The 23883-nt window shown below is 52.5% G+C and overlaps 1 protein-coding gene across 1 annotated transcript in view; it reads right to left on the bottom strand.

Moving 5' to 3' along the window:
- Positions 1–1112: 1112 nt before the first annotated feature.
- The window catches only part of DHRS3 (dehydrogenase/reductase 3), a 39789-nt gene continuing 17018 nt past the window's right edge, over positions 1113–23883 (bottom strand). Inside the window, exons 2-6 of the mRNA XM_081056089.1 lie at positions 9578–9721; positions 8751–8870; positions 8162–8400; positions 3954–4079; positions 1113–1639 (exon numbers count right to left, since the gene is read on the bottom strand). Of these exons, the coding sequence (XP_080912215.1) occupies positions 1555–1639; positions 3954–4079; positions 8162–8400; positions 8751–8870; positions 9578–9721 (714 nt within the window). The 3' untranslated portion in view covers positions 1113–1554. The remainder of the gene's footprint in view (positions 1640–3953; positions 4080–8161; positions 8401–8750; positions 8871–9577; positions 9722–23883) is intronic.

Here is a 23883-nt window from a genome sequence, read left to right as displayed (position 1 = left end):
ATAAGACAAACCTTTATCGTTAGAAGCCATTGAGACCTGGGGGTCATACCTCAGCTGACACACAAGGTGGCTGTTGGAAGTCTCTAAAGGGGTTCCTGAGAGCTGTTTTTCAGTCTTTGGCTGCTGCTGGGGGCAGTGGATAATTATCAGTGAAATGTGTCTCGGGACTTGGCGGCCCTTGGTAGAGAGGCTCAGTTAACAGTGGATGTAATCCTGGATTGGCATTTCTGCACACAGACCAGACTGATGATTGTCCAGCCTCCAAGATTCATGTCCCTCTAACTGAGTGGTGTGTACATGCAGGCTTTCAGCAACCCTCAGGGACGCTCCTCCATTGAATTTGTGGCTGGTGACCTTCTCCCTGCTTGTTCCCCTGCCCACAGGCTCCGCCCCCACGTGAGCTGTGCAGAGGCTACTTAGATGAGATTCCGTGGTCCACCTGTACCCCATGCCCACGCTCAGGTAATTAAGCTTGCTGCGGCAGGGGAGAACACACACCAGGGGAGCCATGCACATCTCTCCCCACTTCTCCTTGGCTATAATTTTTCTTATTGACAGAGCCTGTGTCAATCTCCTCTGCCATTCCAGACCTTCCCATTCTTTGTTATCTCACTTCTAACTCCTGCCATCAAATCTGGCGTGGGAACCCAGGGCACCCTCTTAGCACTGGCTTTGTTGTGCCAGGGGTCTTCAAAGTTTTTGCTTCTCAGCAGCATTCCCCTCTCAGCAACCAGCACATGCGAGGTCCACAGTGGGTGCTCAATAAAGACTGGCTCTGCTCTCCCGAGTTGGTGGCTTCGTGGCTGGTGGGGCCGTGGCAGAGCAGGGGGCAGCTATCTGAAGCCTAGTTCACGAAGGTCATACCAGGGAAGTGGGTGGGTAGGAGGCAAAGTGCCCCTTAACTCATGGCTGTTGGGAGAGGCCTGGCAGAGCCAGCAAGGAACCACGTACTCCCAGACTTGAGCTCCAATTTCTCTCCCGATCTGTCTCCTTCTCACCCATTCCACTCCTGGCAGCTGGGGATCCTAAGCAGACCAATTCCCTTTCAAAGGATAGGGTTTTGAGACTGGTCCCCTCCCTTCTACTCACCAAGGACCAGGGGTCAAGGATTTCAGCAAAGGAACTCGCAAAAGCCATCTCTCTTTATTTTTCATTCCTGCCGTTCAACCAGTTTGCATAAGCTGAGGATGAGTGGATTTTGGAGGGAAAGGAGGAGTATCTGGGCACAGACCTTCCCAGAAATAGTCCATGCACATTGCTGAGGCTGGTTAGACTTGAGAAGCAATTGAACAACAATCTACAGAATTAGAAATGTACAAAAGTATTAAGGTGGCTGCTGGCTGGGTTCTTGCCTCCCCATGGGGGTCAGTTACGCCCATCAGTCCTGTGCAAAGGTCCTGGGGCTGGCCTGAGGGGCAGACAGATTCTTCTCTAGGACAGGAGCAGTCTTGCTCACCCAGCAGAAGTGTGCCAAGAGACAGGCGTGTGGGTGTGTGCCCAGGTGCCAGGGTCCCCTCAGGCTCCGTGGCTTTTGAGCGTGTCTGCGTCCTGCAATTATGTCCGCCCTTTGAAAGTGTTCATGCAGGTGTAGGTTCCTGAGAATTTGTGGATCTCCTCGAGTGCAGCCTGTGGGAGTATGCTGAGGATGTGGGGAGGAGAAAAGACGGTCAGACCAGTGGCCACACAAGATGCTGTAGTAGAGTGATGGTTCCCATAAGCTCTCCTCACCCCTCTCTCCAATTCCACAAGCCACCCCCCACCTCCGTGGAGGAAGAAGGGCGTTCACATAAGTGGATAAACGGCTATTTACAAGGTAAAGGGTGGGTGGTAGAAATAAACTTCCAAAGCCACATTCGTAGCATTTTAGGACCCATAGGTATTTCAGAGATCGATTAACTCCAAATGCCACTTATTCAACAAATAATGACGTGTGGGGCTGAGGCGTTAGGTACTGGGTGTATCCTCCTTCCGGGAAACTTCCCACACTCACGCCCAGGCCTCCCCTTGGGCTCCCCGTAGTACCAGGCTTTCTCAACAAGCCTTGGTGTTGTCTTTACTCTTTACTTGTCAAACTCGTGGGGGACCTTGGGGCAGAGATTTCACCTCTGATCCTGGCCCCTAGTACAGGGCCCAGCATGAAACGGCCTCGGTCCATTTGTTGAGTCAAGTTGAAGGGCTCTGGCCCACTCTAGGTGCAAGATGGGAAAGGCTCCCTTCCAGCCGGAGAAATCTGGAAGGTTTTCTGCAGGTGATGGTACTGCAGTTGAGCCAGTAAAGATTTCTCTTGGGAAAGGTAAAGAGGGGATGTAGTGCAGGAAATGGGGAGGAGGGTGGCCTTTGCTTCCTGTGGCAAAGTAGAACAGGAAATGTAGGCTGGGGGCTTACTGTGAGATCGCTGAGATATTCTAGACAAACTGTCTTTTTACTAGAATGTTCTGAAAGCTTCTAACAAGCTCCCTGAGGTAGAAGGTGGCAGCCTGGCTTTGTCCCTGCTGTCCTAGGGGCTCTCGGAGGTGGCCAAGGAACATCTCAGAGCAACAGTCAGGATGGACTCAGGGAGACCAAGGGCCAAATGTCCTCAGGGGGGGCCCCCAGCTCCTACCCCCTCACGCTGTGTCTCTGACAGTCCTTTGAGTTTGGAAGAGAAAGGACTGATGTGTCCCGTCGGTTATGTGGTTTCTGTGCCCGCCATTGGATTGGCTCCTTACCTGGAGCCCACCATGGACACACAGCCTGGGGGGAACCTAGCTTCCTGGGCGTTGATATCTGAGAAGGGTACTGGGGTACTTCACTTCCCAAAAAAGACTTCCTGGTCAGAGGGGTTCAGACAGCTGGGGATTGGGGACTGGAGATGGCTGAGGGCTCAGAGGAACCAAGAGTCTATGGTCATGAGTCCAGGGTGGAAGGTCTCCCTGTAGCACTGAGAAGCCCATAAAAAGTGTCCTTAGGCGGGCACCTGAAACGGCCCCTTCAGTGTGGGGCTGGGAGGGGAAAGGTTTGCTGGCCAAAGTCTGGATGGCTCTGGGGAACGTGATACTGGGCAAATTCTGGAGGAGGATGGTCTCCTCTAGAAAACCTATCTCCCCAGGTGGTCTGCCCCTGTAAATCCCACCGGAGTAGTACTATGATGTTTTTGTGAATCCCAAGCCTGTGGCATCAAGAGCCCTGTCTGTCTTCACCATTAAACTTCCTGAAGGCGAGGGCCTATTAGTTTCTAGAACAGTGGTTCTCAAAGTGTGGCCAAGGAACCCTGGGGGGGTACCTGAGATCTCTTCGGTGGTCTGCGAGGTCAAACTATTTTTACAATAATACTGAGACGTTATCTGCCTTTTTCACTCATTCTCTCACGAGTGTACAGTTGAGTTTTCCGGAAGCTACATGACATATGACATCACAACAGATTCAAATCAGAAGCAGATATAAGAATCCAGTTGTCTTCAATTAAGTCAGGCAATAAAGAGCTTTGCACAAATGTAAAACAGTGACATTCTTCTCACTATGTTCCTTTTTCTTTTTTGAAAATATATTTAGTTTTCATAGAAAAAGTAATTGATGTTAACATGGAATGGATTTGTTACTGCTATTTATAAATGCACAAATATTTTAAATATAAACAAATGTAGAAATCTTTTAAAAGCCTTTCTCAGTTTTAATTTCTAATACAGTAGATAGTAATAAATCCAACTCACAGAAACAAAAGCTCTTTGGGCTTCTCAATAATTTTTAAGATAGTAAAGGGGTCCTGAGAGTTTGAGAACCGCTGCCCCATAGTAAGGACAGGAAATCCTTGGCACACAGACCACCACTCTTCATTGTCGTGCCCATAGCAGACATGACTAATCAATCCCATGTGTACTTTTTCCTGCCTGAGGCCTCTTCCCCACCAGGGTCCACCAGGAGAAGGGGAAATGGTCGGAAAGCCTGGCTCAGAGCTTTCATCCCCAGCCCCATACCTTTTCAAGATAATGAGGGCATGCATCGTCCACGGGAGCAGGAGGAGGGCCTGATTGAGCTGCACAGCTTCCACCGTCCTCCGGGCCACCGTCTCTGGCTTCAGTGGGGGGAAGAGGTTGGGGAACCTGAATGCAGGAAGAGACACAGTGGGTTTCTCCTGGAGAAGCAGGTGCTTCTGCGGAAAGTCTCCATGGCTGTCAGGCCTTTGGCTTCTTGAGAAGACTTGGGATTGGGAGACTTGAGACCTGTTTGGAATTCTCTGCCCCCCTCCCCTTGCTGCTCCAGACACAACACGAGCTCCCCAGTGCCTCGGTTCTTCCACTGAGTCTCCCCTTGAGAATCGAGGTCTTTGAATCCAGCCCCCCAAGCCCCATCTCCAAAGCACTACAGATGGCTCCTGTAACAAGCCACTGAGATGGTGTCACTGCCCTGCTCGTAACCCCCCCGGGGCTTCCAGCACTCCAGAGCTCTGCTCACTCAGGGCCCTGCCTGACGCCTGACCCCTCTCATCCTTTCTCGCTCTGCTCCAGCAATCCTGGCCAATCTTTCAGTTTCTGTCACTTCAGTTCTTTTCTGTCTCAGGGCCTTCTACCAGCTGTCCTGTCAGCGTGGCTCCCTCCTCCCAGCTCCTGCTCAGGGTGGCTTCTGATCTCACCCCCCTGCGAATTTCCTTCACTGCACTTACACATCTAGAATGGCCTTGCCTATTTGCTGGTTTCGTTGTTAATGCCCTGTCACCCCCATCAGACTGTGAGTTCCACACGGGCAGAGGTTTGGTCGGTCTTGCTCCATGTGCTGTGTCTGGCACATAGTAGGTGCTCAATAAATGCTTGCTGAATGAACAAACACTGAATTACTTGCCTCTCCCCAAATGTATCCTGCTCATCTGTCTGGAAGCAGGGGCTCTGCTGGGAACGCCCTTCTCTGCCCAGCCTGCTGATTTACTCATTCATTGATTCATTGATTGATTCATTAATTCATATAAACATTTACAGAACACTTTCTGTGGGGTTGATGAATGAATGATTGAATAAGCAAACATCAGAGGCTTCGCATGCCTATTCAGAGGCGTCTGACCTAAGACCCCTGCAGCGATGAAGCTCCCTGTGTGCCAGGCGCTCCATGGGAATCATTCACTCCAATTTAGAGAGAAGGAAACTGAGGCCCTGGGGGGCTCGCGGGGTGGGAGGGATTCAAACCAGGCCTGCCTGAGCCCCAGGCCACTGCTCTGTCCCCGCCCTCACTCACTACTTGTCCCACCCCTCTGGGGCCTGCAGGCACAGGGCTGGGGCTGCTGGCTCTGACCTCAATCCCACAAAGGGCTCGTGAGTTGCTCTGGCACCAGGAGGATTAAGGGCGATGAGTCACCTGGGTCTGATGTCACCCTGTGCAAAGGGCAACTCCTGGGCCCCCAGCTTGGACGTGGTTGGCCTCAGAGAATCCACAGATCTCACCCCCCCGCCCCATGCTTCCTTTGCTGTCACGATATGGATGTGCCGCTAAGATCCCACAAGCCAGCCTCCGGAGTCCTGCAGAGACAAACGTGTTGAGGCAGCTCACTGAGGTTGGAACCCTATAGACATGGCAGACAGTCTGGTTTTCCAGTGCCCACCTGGGCCAGCCCTACTACGGGGGGAAGGGAAGACAGGATGGAGAGCCCAAGTTCCATGGGTTCTGGGGGGCCCTTCTGGTAAGACGCTTGCAAGAGACCCTGCCAGAGGATACTTTGTGCACATCTGCTGACAGGACTTTCTCCTTTCCCTCTACAGCGGGGAGGGTATCCAGGGAGCCGACAGAGCTCTTAACTCCCACGGAGCAGCACACACTCATGGAAAATGCGTGCGCAGCCAATTTCTATCTGTGTGGCCTTGAGCAAGTTACTTCGTTTCTCTGAGCCTCAGTTCCTTCATCTATGAAATGGAGCTAAGAGCTCTCACCGGGTTGCTTAGGGCCAAATAAGGTAGAGTTTGTCAAGTGTCTGGTGTGGCTGGAACACGGAAGATCAACCGATAACAATTTACAAATAGCAGCACTCACCTACATGGCCACGTTTGCTGGGAAAATCCATCAATCTTGTCTCAACCATGTGTCCCCCACTCTCACCCCTAGGAAGGGGCTGAGCCTGGATGGGGAGGAAGCCCGTGCTTTTCCTCTTTCAGGAAATGGGAGTTGGTTAAGCACTAATCATCCTTTCACTACTCTTCTCCCAAGCCCTCGGGGCTCACCTGCCTGACCACAGGTAAGTAAGTCACCTTGGCTTAGAGTTTGCCACTTGTCAGGCAGGCTAGCTGATTCACACACGGGAGCATCTAACCTGTGAAGCTGGGGGTACTATTACCAACCCCTTCTTGTAGATGGGGAAACCAAGGCACAGAAAAACTAAGTGACTTGTCCCAAGAGACACGGAGCTGGGATTCGGCCCTGGGCAGTTTGCACCCACACTTAGGACCACTGTGGAAAAATGACTTGAGGAAAACCTTGAATTTCCTTCTGAAAGTGGTGGAGAGGAAAACTATGCTAGAAGGAGAACGAGTAGATACACGAGTGTGAGGTCTGCAAATGTCCCGCCCACTTCTGTGCTCAGTGTCCAATTAAAACTGTGGATTGCTACTGCTGTACTTTCACTCAGCCTACATTCATTGAGCACCTCCTATACGCCCCGATGAAAAGAAAGCAAACCAAGACCTCATGGGGGGGAAAAGCCAATATGGATCATTAATAGTCATTAATCTAGCCTCCTGTACCTTCAAAGTCTATGCTAATTTGCATGTAAGTCAGGTAGAAATGTATACTTCTAACGACTACCTGAAGATATGTTCTGCTAGGAAGATTAATAACGTATGTGTTTACGAAGACATTTATTCTGAGTAAAACTAATAAGAGCAGTGGTTCATTACTGAGCCTCTAGTATGCCCCAGACTTGGCTCTAGAGGTGTTACGTGTGTTATTTTTAATTCTCCCAATAATCCCATGAAGAATATATTATTTCCACCATTTTACAGATGAGCAAAGCAACTCTTAGAGAGGTAACAAAATTGGCTCAAGATTTCACAACTGTACAGCAGCTGAGGTGTGAGCCCCAACCTGGCGTTTTGATTCCTGACCACTAAAAGCACATTCAATAATCACAGCTACGGTGTACTGAGTGGTTCCCACATGGCATGCACAACCTGAACGCCCTTCACCACCTGTCTCAAATTCTCATGATGCCCCTTTCCTGTCATTCTCATGGTTAGAAGAAGCTGGTGCATATAATGTAGAAGTCAAATCTATCATTATTTCCTGCATTGCATCAAACAAGAAATATAGTTTGGGGATCATTCCGTTTTTGTTTATTACCTATGACCCTTCACCACCGCACATCATAGCACCATTTATTGGGCACTTATTATGTGGCACATACGGTGTTCCATGCGAGATCCCATTTTATCCCGATCACAGAACTCTAGGTGTAGACATTATCTTTGCCTCCTTTTATAGATTAGCAATGGAGGCCAGAGAGGGAACGAATGGGACCTAAGGCCATACGGTACATTACAGGTGCACGTAAGCTGGTGCCCTGTGTGCCTGGCTCCACTCTAAACCAGTGGTCTTCGTGCTGGTTGATTTAACTGCTCGGGGGAGGGGTGGTTGGGCTTCAGTATTTCTTTAAACTGAGCTATAATTTGCAGACAATCAAAGGCATAAATCTTAAGTGTATGCTGTGATTAATTTCTACCTATGTAACCACAACCCAGATCAAGAAGAGAGAACCTTTCTAAAGACTAGGAAGTTCCCTCATACTCCTTCCCAGACTATGTCCCCACCTCTGCAGGGGTGGCCACTGTTCTGATGTCTGTGCCCAGTTTTGCCTATTCTAGAACTTCATACAAATGGAATCACACAGAATGCATTCTTGGGTCACTAGCTTCTTTCGCTCAACACAGTGCTTTTGAGATTCATCCCTGTTGCTTGTGTACCAACACTCTGTTCTTTTTGTATAGTGGATAGTTTTCCACTGTGTGCATTGGTACTGGGCACTGATACTTTGTCAGAGCTCCCTGACCTGAGCAGCAGGACCCTACACCAGCACAGCATTCCACTGTCTTGCAGATGGAGAATCAGGTAGCCAACCTCACAGCCAAAGACAAAGGGCTCTGAGTTATTTTTATCTTTTTGCTTCTTCCTCTGTTCACAGTAAGCCTCTGCCCTGGTCCATTGCACTGACCTGACCCTCATGCCCTGGAACATCTCGGTGCTGGTGTGGAAGGGCAGCACGGTGGTGGCGCTGACGCCTGGACAGTCCAGCAGCCCTAGGGTCAGGCTCTCCATGAAGGCGAAGGCCGAGGCTTTGGACGTGCAGTAGTCGATGGCGCCGGGGATGGCAGACAGTGCCAGCACGGAGTTGAGACACACAATGTGTCCATTCTGCAGCTCCAGCATGCGCGGCAAGAAGGCCTTGGTGGTCTGAGGGCAGGTGGGGAGGTCAGTGTGGGGCAGCCATAGCTTCCAAAAGCCCCTCTACCCCTCTCTCGGGGAGAACAGACCATCCTGGACACACACACTACTCCACTGACCGAGCCTTCCTGGGACGGGAGGAGCTTGAGGGCTGCCTGCTGCAGGGCACTGAGTACAGATATCTCCTGGGGCCAATCATTCCTCTTGTCCAGTCCCCTTGCCCTTGAACGTCCCTCCCTGGCTTGAGCCCAAGCCCCGGTGAGCCTTTCCCACCTCCCTTACAACACCCAGGCTCCCAGGAGGGAAGGAACATGTCACTGTCACTCCCAGGGCTGGGTCTGGCCCAGGATAGCCCTTACCCAGAACTGGCCCAAGGTGTTGATGTGCTGGGATTTAAGGAGGGCGTCGTCGTCGCTGTCCATCAGACTCTTCCCATGGACCACGGCAGCATTGTTCACCAGGATGGTGATGTCGCCCACCTGTGGTGAGAGGGGTTGCAGGGCCTTAGGGCAGCCAGCCCCAGTGGCCTGCACCGGAAGGGGCGGAACTTGTGGCTTTGGGCAACCACACTGCCTCTCTGAGCATCAGCCTGGATTTGTAAGATGGAGCTAATGAGCAGACCAGAGTTGTTCTGAGGATTAGAACTAATTTATGGCACAGAACACATTTCTAATAAGTGAGGCTATTGTCACATAAAAATAGTTAGCATTTACCATGTGCCAGATACTGAACAGGGTAGTTTTTGCTCTCTTGGAGCTCACTGATACACTCAGTCTAAATACATGGCTGGAGTCAGGAGAAGGATTTTCCCAGAGGGCCATGGGACATTTGTCCCCCAGGGTCTAGGATAGAAAGTCACAAGGTCTAAACTTCCAAAGAGGACAACAGGTGATTACTTCTGTTATGTAATCAACCCACATCCCCAATCCCCCCCCCCCCCGCAACACACACATTCATGCACCCCCAAGTACACACACATATGCCCATGTACGGGCATGTGCATACACACACACTAACACACGCACATGCAACCTGGGCCAGTTTCAAAGGACACTCCCCAAAGATGGCCTTGAAACAGCCATTCTGCCATAAGCAACACTGTCTCGCAGGCCACGTGAGAATGTTCTTTTTGGCCAGCATTTCCATGTCTTGCTGAGCTGAGGACAGACCCTCCCAGGCTATGTACCTTCTCCCGGACAGCTTTGGCCGTCTGGTACACCTCCTCCCGGTTGCCCACATCACAGATGAAGTAGTGGCACTCAGTGCCCATCTGTCGAATTTCCTCTGTCGTCTCCTTCAGGCATTTCTCAGTCCGGCCCCAGAGAACGATCTGGAATGAGAGAATAACAGCATTGAACAGGTGGTCACTAAATAAGCCATTGCAAATCAATGAGTGCCTTCAGAAATTCAGTATTCATAGTAATTTGCCCAAGGACTGGTCTCTTTGATTCCATCCAAAGAGAATATGCAAAGCAAATTAGCAATATGATTTTTTAAAGGGACACAGCCTTTTCTGAAGTGAACCAATAGTTTCTGAGCCTATTTCCTTCTTTCTTTTTTTTTTAAAGATTTTATTGGGGAAGGGGAACAGGACTTTATTGGGAAAGAGTGTGTACTTCCTGGACTTTTTTCCAAGTCAAGTTGTCCTTTCAATCTTAGTTATGGAGGGCGCAGCTCAGCTCCAGGTCCAGTTGCTGTTGCTAGTTGCAGGGGGCACAACCCACCATCCCTTGTGGGAGTTGAACCAGTAACCTTTGTGGTTGAGAGGACGCGCTCCAACCAACTGAGCCATCCGGGAGCTCAGCAGCAGCTCAGCTCAAGGTGCCGTGTTCAATCTTAGTTGCAGGGGCACTGCCCACCATCCCTTGTGGGACTCGAGGAATTGAACCAACAACCTTGTGGTTGAGAGCCCACTGGCCCATGTGGGAATCGAACCGGCAGCCTTCGGAGTTAGGAGCACGGAGCTCTAACCGCCTGAGCCACCAGGCCGGCCCTCTGAGCCTATTTCTGACCAATCAAGTGACGTGTTATTTACAAGTCTTTCTTATAGATTCCTTCCAGCAGAACACCTCTGGCCAGCCCAATTCCAGTTTTCCTACATAGTTAGAAGCAATAGCAGAGCTCTTTCATACAATGTTCCAGAATGTTCTCAGGAACAAGCTGGCCTTCTCCACTATTAGGCCTAGAGCCAGGTTTATGAACACCAGCGGTTAGATCGCACTGGGAGGTTCTGACCACCTAGCTGCGGTCACAGTCAGTCACACTTGGAAGGAGGGCCAGGAAGAGAAGCAGCCAGGCTCCCGCTGAGAAGGAAACTGCCTCACCCCCCACCCCAGGTAATAAACTCGGGACTCATTATGCCAGAAGGTGAGCCTGGCAGGACCAAGAAATGGATTCTTAAAGGGGGTTAGACAAATTTATGAATAGCTGACCATAAGGGCTCAGCAGAGAAGTGTGGCTAATTCTCAACTTTGACCTAAGCGAGAATGACACACCTCCTCATGATGTGTCCTTGGGTCCAGAGAAGTCCCTGTTGGTAAAAGGGTCAGAAGCCAGGGGGTCAAGGGTGGGCGGAGGGGGCGGCGGGGAATAAGAACCCTCAAACTCAGCTTAATTATCACAGACGGAGGCGAGGCCAGGGCTGAAGACAATCAGAGAAAGGAAGAGATAAAAGTCTCCTTGGGGATTCGTCTAATGGGTTTCTATTTTTGTTTCTTCTCTTTCTTTTTAAAATTATCAGTGACATTTCTCTTTTAAAAATAAAACCCAACATGGAAACTCCAATGTGTGAAACCAGTACCAGGAATAAATTACATGTCCAAGTCCATATTTTCTTACTCTAAAAGCAACTAATGAGAAGAGAAAGGCTGTTTGGGAAGGCAATTTTTTTTAAGTGGGAAATACAGACGGAGCACCAATCACACCAGATCAGAATACATACAACTAGTTTCTCTATTTGCTTTGTGACTCGGTGTAGAAAACAGTCACACCAATAAGCAGTTATGTGGGCAGTAACAGTTTATCAGCTGTTTACCTTGAAATCTTAAGCAGAAAGGGCCCAAATAGGTATAGCTTGATGGGACACAGAGGGCTGCTGGTGGTCTCCAATGAATTAGATTTTTTTATTCGAGTTTTAAAAACTTTTGAAATGTTTAAAAAAGAAGATAAAAGTGTTTTCTCAACTGCTGAAACACCTCTGGAAAAGCCCAGTTTGAAAATCCGCCTCATCCAACCACTTACTTTAATTGAAGTCTTGAAATACAGGAAGGGTTTTTAATGGAGAGGACTCCATCAGTGGCACTCCGTGACCACGAAAGTCCAGCAAGGGCAAACAGACTGAAATTACACAGGCTTCCAGAGACAGTTTCTTGTCTGTGGAACTAAAAACAGACCTAGCATGGGTTCCTCCAGGAGAGGCTGGGGAGAGTCATTTAATGGAGAAGAGAAGAGACAAACATCTGTTCGAGGAAGGCAATTTGGTGAAGGTACCCTCCACTCCACCAGAACTCACCCTTGCCTTGTAGTCACTGTCACCCAAGTTTCCTTCCATCTTTCCCGATCACCCCATCTGTCTGTCCACCCATGTTTCCTCTCATCCATCCACCCAAACCTACCTTCTTTCCTTCCTCCTCCCTTCCTTCCTTCCATCCACCTACCCAAACTTTCCTTTCCTTTTTTCCTTTCCTTTCCTTCCTCCCATCCACCCATCCACCCACCCATTAATCCCTCCCTCTCTCCCTCCCTCCTTCTACCAACGACACTCCATCATCCATCCATCTAATTTCTGAGTATATCTGCCCGAGCTGAAGGTAATCCATGGCCTCTTTCTCCTGCTCTGGTCACTGCTCAACCCCATCTCACCTCCAGCTCATATGGGAACAGGACCCTGGGGCTTGCATGATTCCTTAGAGTCTCTGAGGCGGAGAGAGGTGCCTCTGGGGACTGAATTTCTGGACAAATCGACAGAGGAGAAGCTTAAAGTTGGGGGCTTGTTGGAAGGTACAAGGGTCCAGACATCTGGAAGCATAAGTGGTCACCTCAGAGGGTCTGGGGCAGCAGCCCATATGCGTGCCCTTCATTCTGGGGACCTTGGGTTCTCAGCACAAACAGGTGTGCATGGGGTTCCAGCAGAAGGGGCACCAAGGGCCTAGGGGCTCCTGGCCCAGATTAACTAACTCTCTCTGGCCCTCCAGTTCTCAGGTAGGGCAAAGAGGACAGGGGACTACGGCCCCACCATGGTGTGCCAGGAAGCCAGAAGTCAGGGCACCAAGGAGGCCAGCACTGGTGACCCAGCTGGAGGGACAAGCTGGAGAAGGACATGGGCTGGGGGAAGGGAGGTGAAGCGAAGGCTTGGCCCCACTGCCTTTCATGGGTGGGGCTACACCCTGGCTGGACCCTGAGGCTTGGCCATTTCCTTTCAGGGGTCTGTGGAGGACGGCCCTGCTGGCTGGGGGACTGGCCTCCTCACATCCATGCTCAGAGCCCCACCTCTCCCTGGGCTCTATGACAGGTTTGCTTTCTGTCCTCCTCCCCCAACCCCACTGGGCTGGGAACCCTGAGGGCCTTGATTCTGGCTTCTTCATTTTCATAGCCCAGTGCTCACCATGTGCTGTTTGGTGAGTGAATGAATGAAAGTTCAGGATCATAGGTGGGATGGGGAGCGAGGCGGTTAAATGGCCTCTCTAAGGCTGAGACCATCCCATCTTCCTAGACTGATCCATTTAGGGTCCCAGAACATTTAACACAGAGTCTACTTAGACCAAGAGTAAGCGAGACCCGAGGTTCCCCCAGACCCTCAAAACCACCCTGGAGCTGAGCTGTGAGGTGTGGAGCCAGGTCAGAGGCTGGGAGCCTCGAAGCCAAGCAAGCGGTCAGCCTCAGAAGAAAATGAAGTTCAGGGGGGTATGTGTGTGCCTTGCTGTGTGTCTCTGTGAGTGTGTGTGTGTGTGTGTGTGTGAGTGTGTGAGTGTGTGTGTGTGTGCGCGCAGCCTTCTGCTCTGCTGTGTATTTCCTCAGGCCCTTGGCAGACGCTCAGTGTCCCCAAGAACCAGACTGGGCATGTTCCCATTTAGGACCTGGGTGCATCTCCATGGTGATGGGGTGGCCAGGGGCTAGTTCCCTGGGGATGAGAGGTGAGGGAGAGAGCTGAGTGAGGGGAATGGTTGGAGCTACTGTGGCCACTGTCCTTTCTTGGCTTCTCCTCCAGTCCCCTGCTCAGACCTCTCTGGGGACCGAGAGTCGGGAAAGTGGCAAGTCCAGCTCAGCGGGACTGCCCAGGTGGCCCCTGCCCTGAATCACCTGGGGTTGACCCTGGACAGCTGACAGGATAAGAAGTCCACCCAGAACCAGAATGAGGGTGAGGACTGGGCAGGCAGGAGGCAGGGGTCTGAGAGGAGTGTGGGGAGGGGGCAGATTTATGATCCCTTGGAACCCAGTACGGCCTCCTCTTAATTAACTCCCATGACAGGGAGCAGCTGGGGGTGGGGGGTCAGCGGCCCAGGATTTACTTTTAAGCTGGGTTTATAAAGTAAGGGCTCAGGGTAGCTCAGCACCTGCTGGCCGCCCTCCCCTCTGGGGCAAACAGGTCGCCTCGTGACAGGCGAGGAGGAGGGAAGACCTGGGGCCTCCCAGGGGAGGTGAGGTGGGCCCACACTGGCCATGGCTGCCCTGCCCAGCTAGGGCCTCCTAGCACAGACGCAATTCCTTCCCTTGTCTCCCTGAGAGCCACCCCCACAGAGGTGACAGTGAGCCTGAACTCCTGTGCGGCCCCCCAAGTTGAAGGCTATTTATTATCCACTTTTTATAGCTGAGGAGACTGTGGCTCAAAGGAGCTAAGTAACTTGCCCAAAGTCACACTCAGTGGGTGGTGGAGGCAGGATTTGAACCCAGAGCCTTTGTCTTCCACAGATGCCCCCACGAGCCCCAAAGCATGGTGGGATATTCTGAGCTTTTAGAATTCTGCTCCCAGTTTCCACGTGTCCTCGCACAGCGTTCATTTCCACCCAACCCTTCTTCTGCTTCATCTCGCTCCATGTTCTCAGCAATCCCATCCATCTGCTCACCAGGACCGCAGAGGGCCAGCTGTGGGCTGGGCGCTGTGCCCAGTGCTGGGATCCAACAGAGAACAAAACAGACATGGTTCCTGCCTCGGGGAGCCCGTGTTCCAGTGGGAGAAGACACGAAGGAATGAGAAAACAGTCAGACGCAAAGTACTGTGAGTGGGATAAGGAATACACGTGGAACTTCATTTAAATTGGGAGCTTTACGAGGCCACTATATTACCGTGTTTCCCCGAAAATAAGACCTACCCCGAAAATAAGCCCCAGTTAAGATCGTCAGCCAGACGGACACATTTAGTACGTTATGAAGAATTTCCAGAAGAAGACGACATGACTGTATTTGAATAAATGTAGATGGTTGTACATGAAAAAATAAGACATCCCCTGAAAACACTCCCTAATGCGTCTTTTGAAGCAAAAATTAATATGAGACCGGGTATTATTTTCGGGGAAACACGGTACGTCCATCGTGTAATAAGGAAACTGCAGCTCAGAGAGGCTAAGCAACTAATGAGGTCACACAGCAACTGAGTGACAGAGCTGGATTTGAACTGAGGTTTGTTTGTTTGTTTTTATCACCATTCCCTCTCCCAGTAGAAGAAAAGCCATTTCCTCTCTTCGTGGGGTCTTGTGGGGATTTAGCGCACAGACGCTGGCACCCACCGAGTGTTCAGTATGTGCTCTCATTATTTTCCATGGGGAAGAAGAGCTGAGAAACACACAGCATGGCCCCTTGACGTATCCTCCTCTACAGCCATTAGATTGATGCGTGTTCGTGATACGAAAAAACGCTCAGGGAGCTAACGTTCAGAAGAAAGGGTGCAGCCGTATCCCTACAGCATAACCTCAACTCTAAAAATGTGACCAGTTAATGGAAGTCACCAGGGAGCATAGGGACAGTTGTTTCGGGGTGGAATCATGGCTGCCAGTTGTTTGCTTCCCTGCGCTTGTCTCTAAAGAACAAGTACCATTATGGTGGTAAGACAGGAGGGCAGCACTAAGCTTTCCCACAGGTCATTTACACACAGGTAACTCAGCAGTGGCTCCAATCCCTGCGGCTCCCCAGCCCCCTGGAAGTGCCTCTCCAGGGCTCCCATCCATTGTGAGGTGACTATTGGCATCTCCCTCCCCATCTGTTGAGTGGATGAGTGAGGGAGCTGGCTGGGCCTCCAGAGTTCCCGGTTTACCCTCACTCATTACATACTGCGCTTGGCCCTATGTGTGCTGTCCTCTCCATTTTGAGTTTACAGCCTATCTCTTGGAGGGCAGCAACTAAATCGCACCCCTTTTGAGTTCCCTGCGACCCTACTGGTGTCCAGAACAGGCTGTTTTTTCTTTGTTTTAAATGCCAAGTCTACTTGTGGACTCCTGTTCATCCTGCAGAACCCTGCGTGAATGTCCCTTCAGTCCCAAAGCTTCCCTGGCTGGTCCTTCTATCCTCCCTACAACAACACTGTAACAATGGCTAGTATCTACCGAGCACTTGCTGGGGGCCGGGTACTGTGCTGACTACACCCATGTGTTTTCTTCTTCCATCCTCACACTCCCACCAGTGGATATGGTTACTGTCTCCATGTTATGGGTGAGGTTCAGACAGGGAAAAGGACTTGCCCAAGGTCACACTGCTCACAATTCACAGAGCAGTGTGATTCAGAACTCACGTTCCCAACCGCCAACACGAACCCTTGTTTGTACCTCTACTAGTGCTCAGATGCCAGCATGCTAGGGCCTGTTTGTGAGTCCCCTGCCTCCCGGACAAGCTTGCAAGGTCCTCCGGAAAATCCTACTCATCTCACCTCAGCATCCAGCATGGCCCAGACACCAAGGAAAACCCAACAAATGTTATAACATGGCACTGGCCACAGGAGGCCTCTAGAAAAATCTGCCGACCAGAGAACAGGCTCTTCTCTACCCAGCCCTGCCTCCCTCGCCCAGGGGCTCTCACTCATGCCTGGATTTGGTGTTTGTTGCTGGAGTTCAGAGGCAGAGCACAGTCCCACCAGTGACATGAGCCGGTGGGGGGGGGGGTCTCTGGGTGGGTCCCCGGAGGAACAGCTGTTTACAATTGGCAGCCCTGGAAAGATCCAAGACCCTGGGTAGGTCTGGCAGGCCAGCTCATGTCCCAGGGGCCCCGTGTTCTGGACCAGAGTGGTGCTGAGTTGGCTTCTCAAAAGGAAAGAAAATACCCACCAGAGACCCCAAACCACGTGCAGGGTGGGTGGGGAGTGGGAAGGTTGCAATTTGGAGGGTGCACAGCTCTCCACCCAGCACCTCCAGCAAGGGGGTGTTAATAAAAATCCCTCCTTGTGGCCAGATGAGAACAGGCAAGCAATAAAACTGCATGTGTAACACTCTAGATTTAGAGCGGGGGTGGTACCAATGAGAACTGGGTGAGTGGGTGTGTGTGTGCGGGCAGGGGACACTTGAAACATGGACACACGCTCTTCATAGGTACGTGTGTAGTGTAAGTTAAATCTTGAGCTCTCCCCTCTTTCCCATACCTGTCTGTGTCCAAAAAGAGACCCCTCTCTCTTGAGTAGGGTGGCCTAGAACACAGGCTCAGGAGCTGAACTGCCTGGGCTCAGGTCTCTGATCTGTCACTTCTGGGTTACATGAACTTGGAAAACCCACTTAACCGCTCTATAAATTAAGGTTATTAAAGCACCCACTTTGAAGGGTGGTTGGGAGGATGAAGAAAGAACACGATAAATGCTAACTATAATTAGTGTTTATTATTTTTATTAACCCAGGAACAGAAATAGATCCCTCCTTGCTTGCAGAAGATCTCACCATCCCCCAGAAAACTGGAGTTGCTGGGGTAACGGACACCTGGAAGTCCCCAACAGGGGCGTGTCTGCCTCTAGACATAGCCTTAATTGGGGCAGAACCACAGAATCTCAGAGACCTCTCCATTCCCACGCTTCCACCTGACCTAGCAGACCCTCCTCTGTCCACACACCTGGCCCAAGAAGGCGGAGACCGGCGTCAAAACTGTCCGACTGCAGAGTGGACTGCAGGTTGCCCATTAGGAGGACTTCTCAGTAAGAGAGGTTTCCACACTGAGCTCTGGGGAACCCTAGAACCCTTTTCCAGTGAGGACCCTTAGGGGCTGCCAAGGGGTGGGGGGCTTGGTAGATAGGGTCCCAGGTCATCCAGAGCCGTGGGACTTGTATTAGGCTTCTCGACCAGTCATTTCTAGACAAAGATTCTGATGCTGAAAAATAATAAAGTCTCAATGCTACCACCCTTGATCCATGGCACTCTCTTTTCCAGGACCCAAGCCGCCCCTGTTTTTCCAGAAGTTTTTTTTTTCTAGGAATAAACTCCAGTTGGATGCCTCTCGCTCTCACCCATTGGGAGTGCCAGCCTGTCACCCCGCACCCACACCCCACAAGCCTACCACCCTTCTTCCAAAGGGTGGATGGATGACAGTGATGGGGTACCGCCTTGAGACATTCCCAGACTTCCTAATCTTTCTACCTTTCTTCCTGGGAGCCCTGTTTCCAAACTCTAAATGGCAGCACCTTGCCCTTCATGCAGCCTCAGGTTCATTACCTGTGTCCCACCGCTGACCCGTGAGCCCAGCAAGTCAGAAGTGACAAAGCCACGGGCCTCTCTGTTAGGCTGAGCGTGTCTCCCCCTTTGCTGACCTTGCACTGTGCGCTGCTCACGCGGAGGCAGGACTTCCCCACGTAGCTGTGAGTGGTAGGCTTACACTGGCTTCATCCCCGTGGGGCCTGCAGAGAATGTTCTGGCTGCCGCTGGCTCAGCTGTAGGAGAGAACTGTTATGAAGCTCCTCAGCTAGATGGGCTGTCCTCCTTCCACAGGTCCCTGACCACAGCCTGGAGCTGGACAGAGACTTCCTCCCGGCTGACGTCCAGCCTGGAACTGGCCCCCTGGGAGTCACAGGGATAACGGTAAGCACTCACTACCTGCCTGCACCCTGCTGAGTACCTGCGGCAGCCTCTCACCTGGTCCTGATAGCTGCAGGAGGGAGGTACTACACCCATTTGATACATGAGAAAACTGAGGCACGGAGGGGCATGCGATACACCCAAGGTTACTCAGAACGTCGTGGGGCCAAACTCCAACTTGCTCGGTCTGATGCCCAACCTGTGCCCTTGGCCTCTGAACTCCACCTGTAGAAGCAAGGTGACGCCATAAAAGGACACATCCATTCACTGCACAGGTATCACAGAGCACTTGCCACATGAGAAAGACTGGATGGTGAGGCATCCAGCTCCCAGGGAAGGAGGGAACACCACTGCCCTGCCGTGGGGCAGCGCAGACTTGCTGGCCAAGTGTCTGCTGACTGGGTGACAGTGATGACCGTCACCCCACTGTGGGGATCCTGGGGGCCTTCATGGCAGAGGGAGAACTGATGGGGACAGGAGGTGCCCAGCTCCTTTACCCCCTGGAGACTCTCACTGTTCCACATTGATTGTTTTCTCTGATCCTACACCCAACCCGTCTGTCTGACCCCTGGAAGCCAGAAGCTGACCACTTCTTGCCTCCTCTGTGGCTGCCACTCTGGGCTCAGATCCCACGTCCCATCAGCTGGACCACAGCAATGGCCCAAACAGGTCTCCCTGCTTCGACCCTTGCCCCAATGCTCCTGCCCCTGCTAGCCTAGTCTCACCATAGCAGCCAGAGAGATCTTTGTAGAATGCGAGTCAGACCTTGCCACTGTGGACACAATATCCCAATGGCCCCCATTTTACCCAGAGTGAAATCTACAGTGTTCACCATGAGCACAGGGCCCTCCGTCCCCATCTGATCTGATGAGTTCCAGCTCTCTGCCCTCGGCCCTGCCCCTCCCAACCCAGCTCACTTATCTCGGGGCCTTCGGACCAGCTCTTCTCTGCTCTCTGCCCCATGTGGGCCCCTCCCCACAGCCTCTCTTCTTACAGGCTCTGCTCGAGTGTGGCTTTACCAGAGATGCCTTCCAGTAAAATACCCTTCTCCCCGACAGACACTCACTTCCCAACCGTATCCCTGCTTTTTATAAATGGTTCATTACTGGACTTTATTTTTTGGAGCAGTTTTAAGTTCACAACAAAACTGAGTAGAAGGTACAGAGATTTCTCACACAGCCCTGGCCCCCCCACATGCACAGCCTCCCCCAATATCAATATAAGCACCAGAGTTACAACTGACACATCGTCACCCCAAGTCCACAGTGCTCATTAGGGTTCACTCTGGGTGTTGTACGTCCTTAAGGTTTGGCCAGATGTGTCATGACACGTATCCACCATTGCAGAATCATACCGAGGCGTTTCACTGCCCTACAAATCCTCTGTGCTCTGTCTATTCCTCCCTCCTTTCCCGCAGTCCCTGGCAACCGCTGGTGTTTTCATTGTCTCCATAATTTGGCCTTTTGCAGAGTGTCATATACTAGCTGGAATCACACAGTATGGAGCCTTTTCAGATGGGCGTCTCTCACGTAGTCATATGAGTGTCAGTTTCCTCCATATCCTTTCATTGGCTTGATAGCTCATTTCCGTTTATCCCAGCACCTGAATGTTCCACAGTTCACTTATCCATTCACCTACTGAAGGGCGTGTTGGGTGCAAGTTTTGTCAATTCTGAATAAAGCTGCTGTACATGTCTGTGTGCATGGCCCTTGCCTTTTTACTTCCCAGATCTCTTTTCCGGTCGCTGAGACACACGTCTCCCTCTCTGTTGGGTGCCTCATGTGCCCGAGGCTAGAGGGCACCCCCTTAAGACCTGATACCACCGCCACCTGCCAAGAGCAGGTGTTCAGAAACCAAGTGTGACAACCGGGCTAAGTCCCCATCTCTTCCCTGGGTGTGATTCTTGTGAACTTTTTTGTTTCTGGGACCACTGGGAAAACCCTCCAGGAAACGGTCTCCAAAGCTGACTTGTACAGAAAGCGAACAACTTCTCTCTTCCAGCCAGAAACCCATGGGCTCATGTTTCTCCTCACAAATATTAACAGCCCAGGAGACTGGCCCAAGAGTTGGGCCTCCTTCCCTCTGCCCTCCGGCTGCACTTGGCAAAACAGGGGGCGGACGGCCCAGAGTCACTGGCTGAAGCCCCATGACCTGTGCCCCGGTTCCTCCCTCTGGACCTCCTGGTGGAGACCCCCAGGTGACCTAGAGCTGAGGGTGCAGAGGAGGGGTGAGGACAGCCCGCATTTACAAACCATTCTCTAGCACGGCGCACATCTTCAGTATTACTACCCTGAGAAATGGGACCCTAAGTCCAGCGCAAGGATGAGGCTCAGACAGGCTAAGTAACTCCACGGGCTGCACTATCAGAAGTTTCAAAGCAACACTTTGGAGTCCAGCTCCAAAGCCAAACTCCTTCACTACTGCTGGTCCTGCCTCCCTCCCTCGCTCGTATTTATTGGGTGGTGACTGTATGCCAGGCACTGTTGGAGGCCCAGGGATACAGAAAGTAAATTCATCACACTCTCCTGGAGTTTACATTCATGTGTGTATGTGGGGAGATGAGCGACACCCACACAAACTACATAATATATAAAGGTGGCCAAAAGTGCATGGAAGGTAAGGGAAGCTTCGTAGGGTGGGTAGATAGAGTGCTCATGGGCTGGGGGTGGTATTTAGATGGGGGCAAAGACAGGGAGAGCCTCTGACAAGGTAACATTTGGGCAGGGATTGGAGGGAAGTGAAAGCAGCAGCAATGCACACATTGCAGGCAGAGGAAACAGCCAGAGCAAAGGCCCTGGGGTGGGGAATGAGTTTAGTATATTGGGGGGCAGCAAGGAAGCCAAGTGGTTGAGCCAAGTGGGGGGCTGTCGCCATGGGGGCTGGGGGGCTTTGAAGTCTATTCCCAGTGATGGGAAGCCCTTCAGGATGGTGAACAGAGACATGACAGCCTTTGGAACAAGTTTTGAATGCTGAATTGGGGGTTTGGAATGGGGGTGGGAACCAGGGCAGTGGAGAGCTGCTGTACTGGCAGGCAGGTGTCAGATGTGATGGAGACGGGGCTGAGGCACTTGAGTGGAGGTGATACAAGAGGAGAGAGTCAGCATGGCTGCAGGGTTGGGCTGCCAGAGGAAGAGGACCCCAAAGGGTTTGGCCTGAGAACAGAAAAACGGGGATGCCATGTACTGAGTCCCTGAGCCTCCCTCTCCAGGGAAGGGCGGCTTTGGCAAGTCCCAGGTGTGGAGAAAAGACAAGACCCTGCCTTGGATCCCCAAGTCCTTCCAGCTTCCAGAACACTGGGTGTAAGCAGAAGGAGGGGGCGGGGTGGCCCTGAGTGAGGAAAGACTCCCAGGTGACCAGGGCACCCTCCCCAAACAGAGGTAGCTGGATGCAGGCCAAGCAGGCCAGCTGCCCACCTAGTGCCCTGGTAAACAGGCCAGTTTCCAATAACAGTGGCCACCCCAACCCTGCCCCGGACAGCAAGGAGGCAGAGGCCTGTTCCCTGCAGGGAGGCAGGTCTGCCGCTCACGTGACGGACGTGACGGGGTGAGGGGGTGGCAGGAGGAGCCTCTCCTGGAAAAACCTCAACGGGTCTAGCAGGAGGCTCCAGGAAGTCTTTCTGAAAGTGGGCCCGGGGGCAGGCAGAGGGTGGGGGCCTCGGGGGTCTCGGGAGGGAATGGGGCGGGGCGGGGCTGGAGACCTGGGTGGGGACTGGGCTGGGATCCCATTTGGCGGATTGGAAAATGATGGAAAGGGTAGGTAGATAGGGAGGAGGAGGGGTAGGGCATCTGGTAGGGGTGCGGAGGAGGAGGTGTGGGGGTAGGGGAGGGGGAAGGGTGGGGAGCAGGTCGGGTGGGGCTCACATGGGGAGGGGCGTAAGGAGGGGCGCTGCTGGGTTGGGGCTGGGGTTGGGGCTCAGATAGGGGGATACATATGGTAGGGGTGGGGGTTGAGGAGGAGGGCCGGGTTGGGGTACGGGGTGCACACAGGGGAGAGGGCGGGGTTGGGGTTGGGGTGTGCATGGGGGCTCCAGCGTGGATGGGGGGTGGGGGTACCCCTCCCGCAGCAGGGACCGCCCGCGCTTCCTCCCTCCAGCCGAGCAGTAAACAAACGCGGTGATGTCACGGGTGCCGCTGACCTGCGGCTGAACCCAGAGCTGTAAATGAGATGCAAGGTGCCAGCAGCCTCTGGGCCGCGCAGCCTGCAAGCCACACACGCTCCTCCACGCCGGCCTGAGGTTACCCCAGCTGCACACACGGACAGGATGCTGCAAACGCCACCAGACATTGCAACACGCAGCCAGTCTGCTGGCCGCAGCGTGACCCGTCCCACCGCCCCCCTGGCGGGCACCGGCCCAGCTGGAGCTCGGCCTCCATCCTCTGGGGTATCCTTGGGGGCTGGCAGCTGCCACCCACCTGGGGTCAGCCTCTCCAGGAAGGACCAGTGCTGTGCCTCCTCAGGGGGCCTCCAAACCCCAGCTTTGGGCTTTCTGCCCACCACACTGGGGTGCACTCAGCCTGACTGCACTCAGCTTCCTGGGAAGCTCATTTCTCCTAGCACTGGAGACCTTTCTCCAGGTGTAAACAGATGCCAGAGTCCCCAACAGCTGCTCCCCGCCTCCACCACGCAAGGCGCCACCCTTTATTCCAGGGAGCTGTCAGGCTGGCCCTGGACTGCAAACCCTTGGCAGCGGCCATTGTCTGAACTACCCTTAGTAATGGAAAGCAGCCTGGTTGGGGCCAGAACTCTGCTCTGGGTTTGATTTGCTGTGTGACTTTTGGATGAGTCACTTGGCGTCTCTGGGCTTTACCATCTCCCCCTGGGGAAGTGGACAGAATCCAAAGTGTCCTCCCCATGCTGGTGTGGGGAAGGTCACAAGTGCAAGTAACCGCAAGAAACCCTCACCAGGCTCCGAGGGTTCGCTGAAAGCCTTAGGTGCAGTACCTGGAATAGTGAGAACTTGGAGATGCACGGAGAAACCAACCCAGGCCCTCTCCTCACCCATTTGCCTCCCAAACTTGGCCTTCAGGGTTCACAGTGAGAAGCTGGGGCAGTGGAGACGTGAATAAATAGTCCCCTGGGCTCAAGGACCCCACACACTGCCTCCCCTGCTTGGACCTCACCCACTGAAGTCCTGGTGGGTCGAGGGGGAACCTAGAAATGACCCCGGGTCTTTAAAAAGCGCCCCAGGAATGCAGCAGGCAGAGTTTAACGCCAGAGCCAATTCTAGCCTCTCTTTCACTGAAGTTAATATTTAAATCCCTCTCCCTCACGCCACCCTGTTTTATTGTCTTTACAGCGTTTTGTCACTGCCTGAAATTTTAATAGTAATTTCTTTGCTTGTTTATTGTTGAGCCCCCTCCCCTGGCGCGTGCGCGCACGCGCGCGCGCGCGCGCACACACACACACACACACACACACACACACTTTAGAATGGAGGCTCTCACCCCAGCACCTGTCACGGTAATCAGGTGCCTGCTGAGTATGTGAACCAATGAATGAAATCATTTTGCCTCCCCTG

Source organism: Rhinolophus hipposideros, assembly GCF_964194185.1.
Source record: "Rhinolophus hipposideros genome assembly, chromosome: 8".
NCBI lineage: Eukaryota > Metazoa > Chordata > Mammalia > Chiroptera > Rhinolophidae > Rhinolophus > Rhinolophus hipposideros.
The sequence above is the reverse complement of the archived record's forward strand: the minus strand, read 5'-3'. Positions and strand labels throughout refer to the sequence as shown.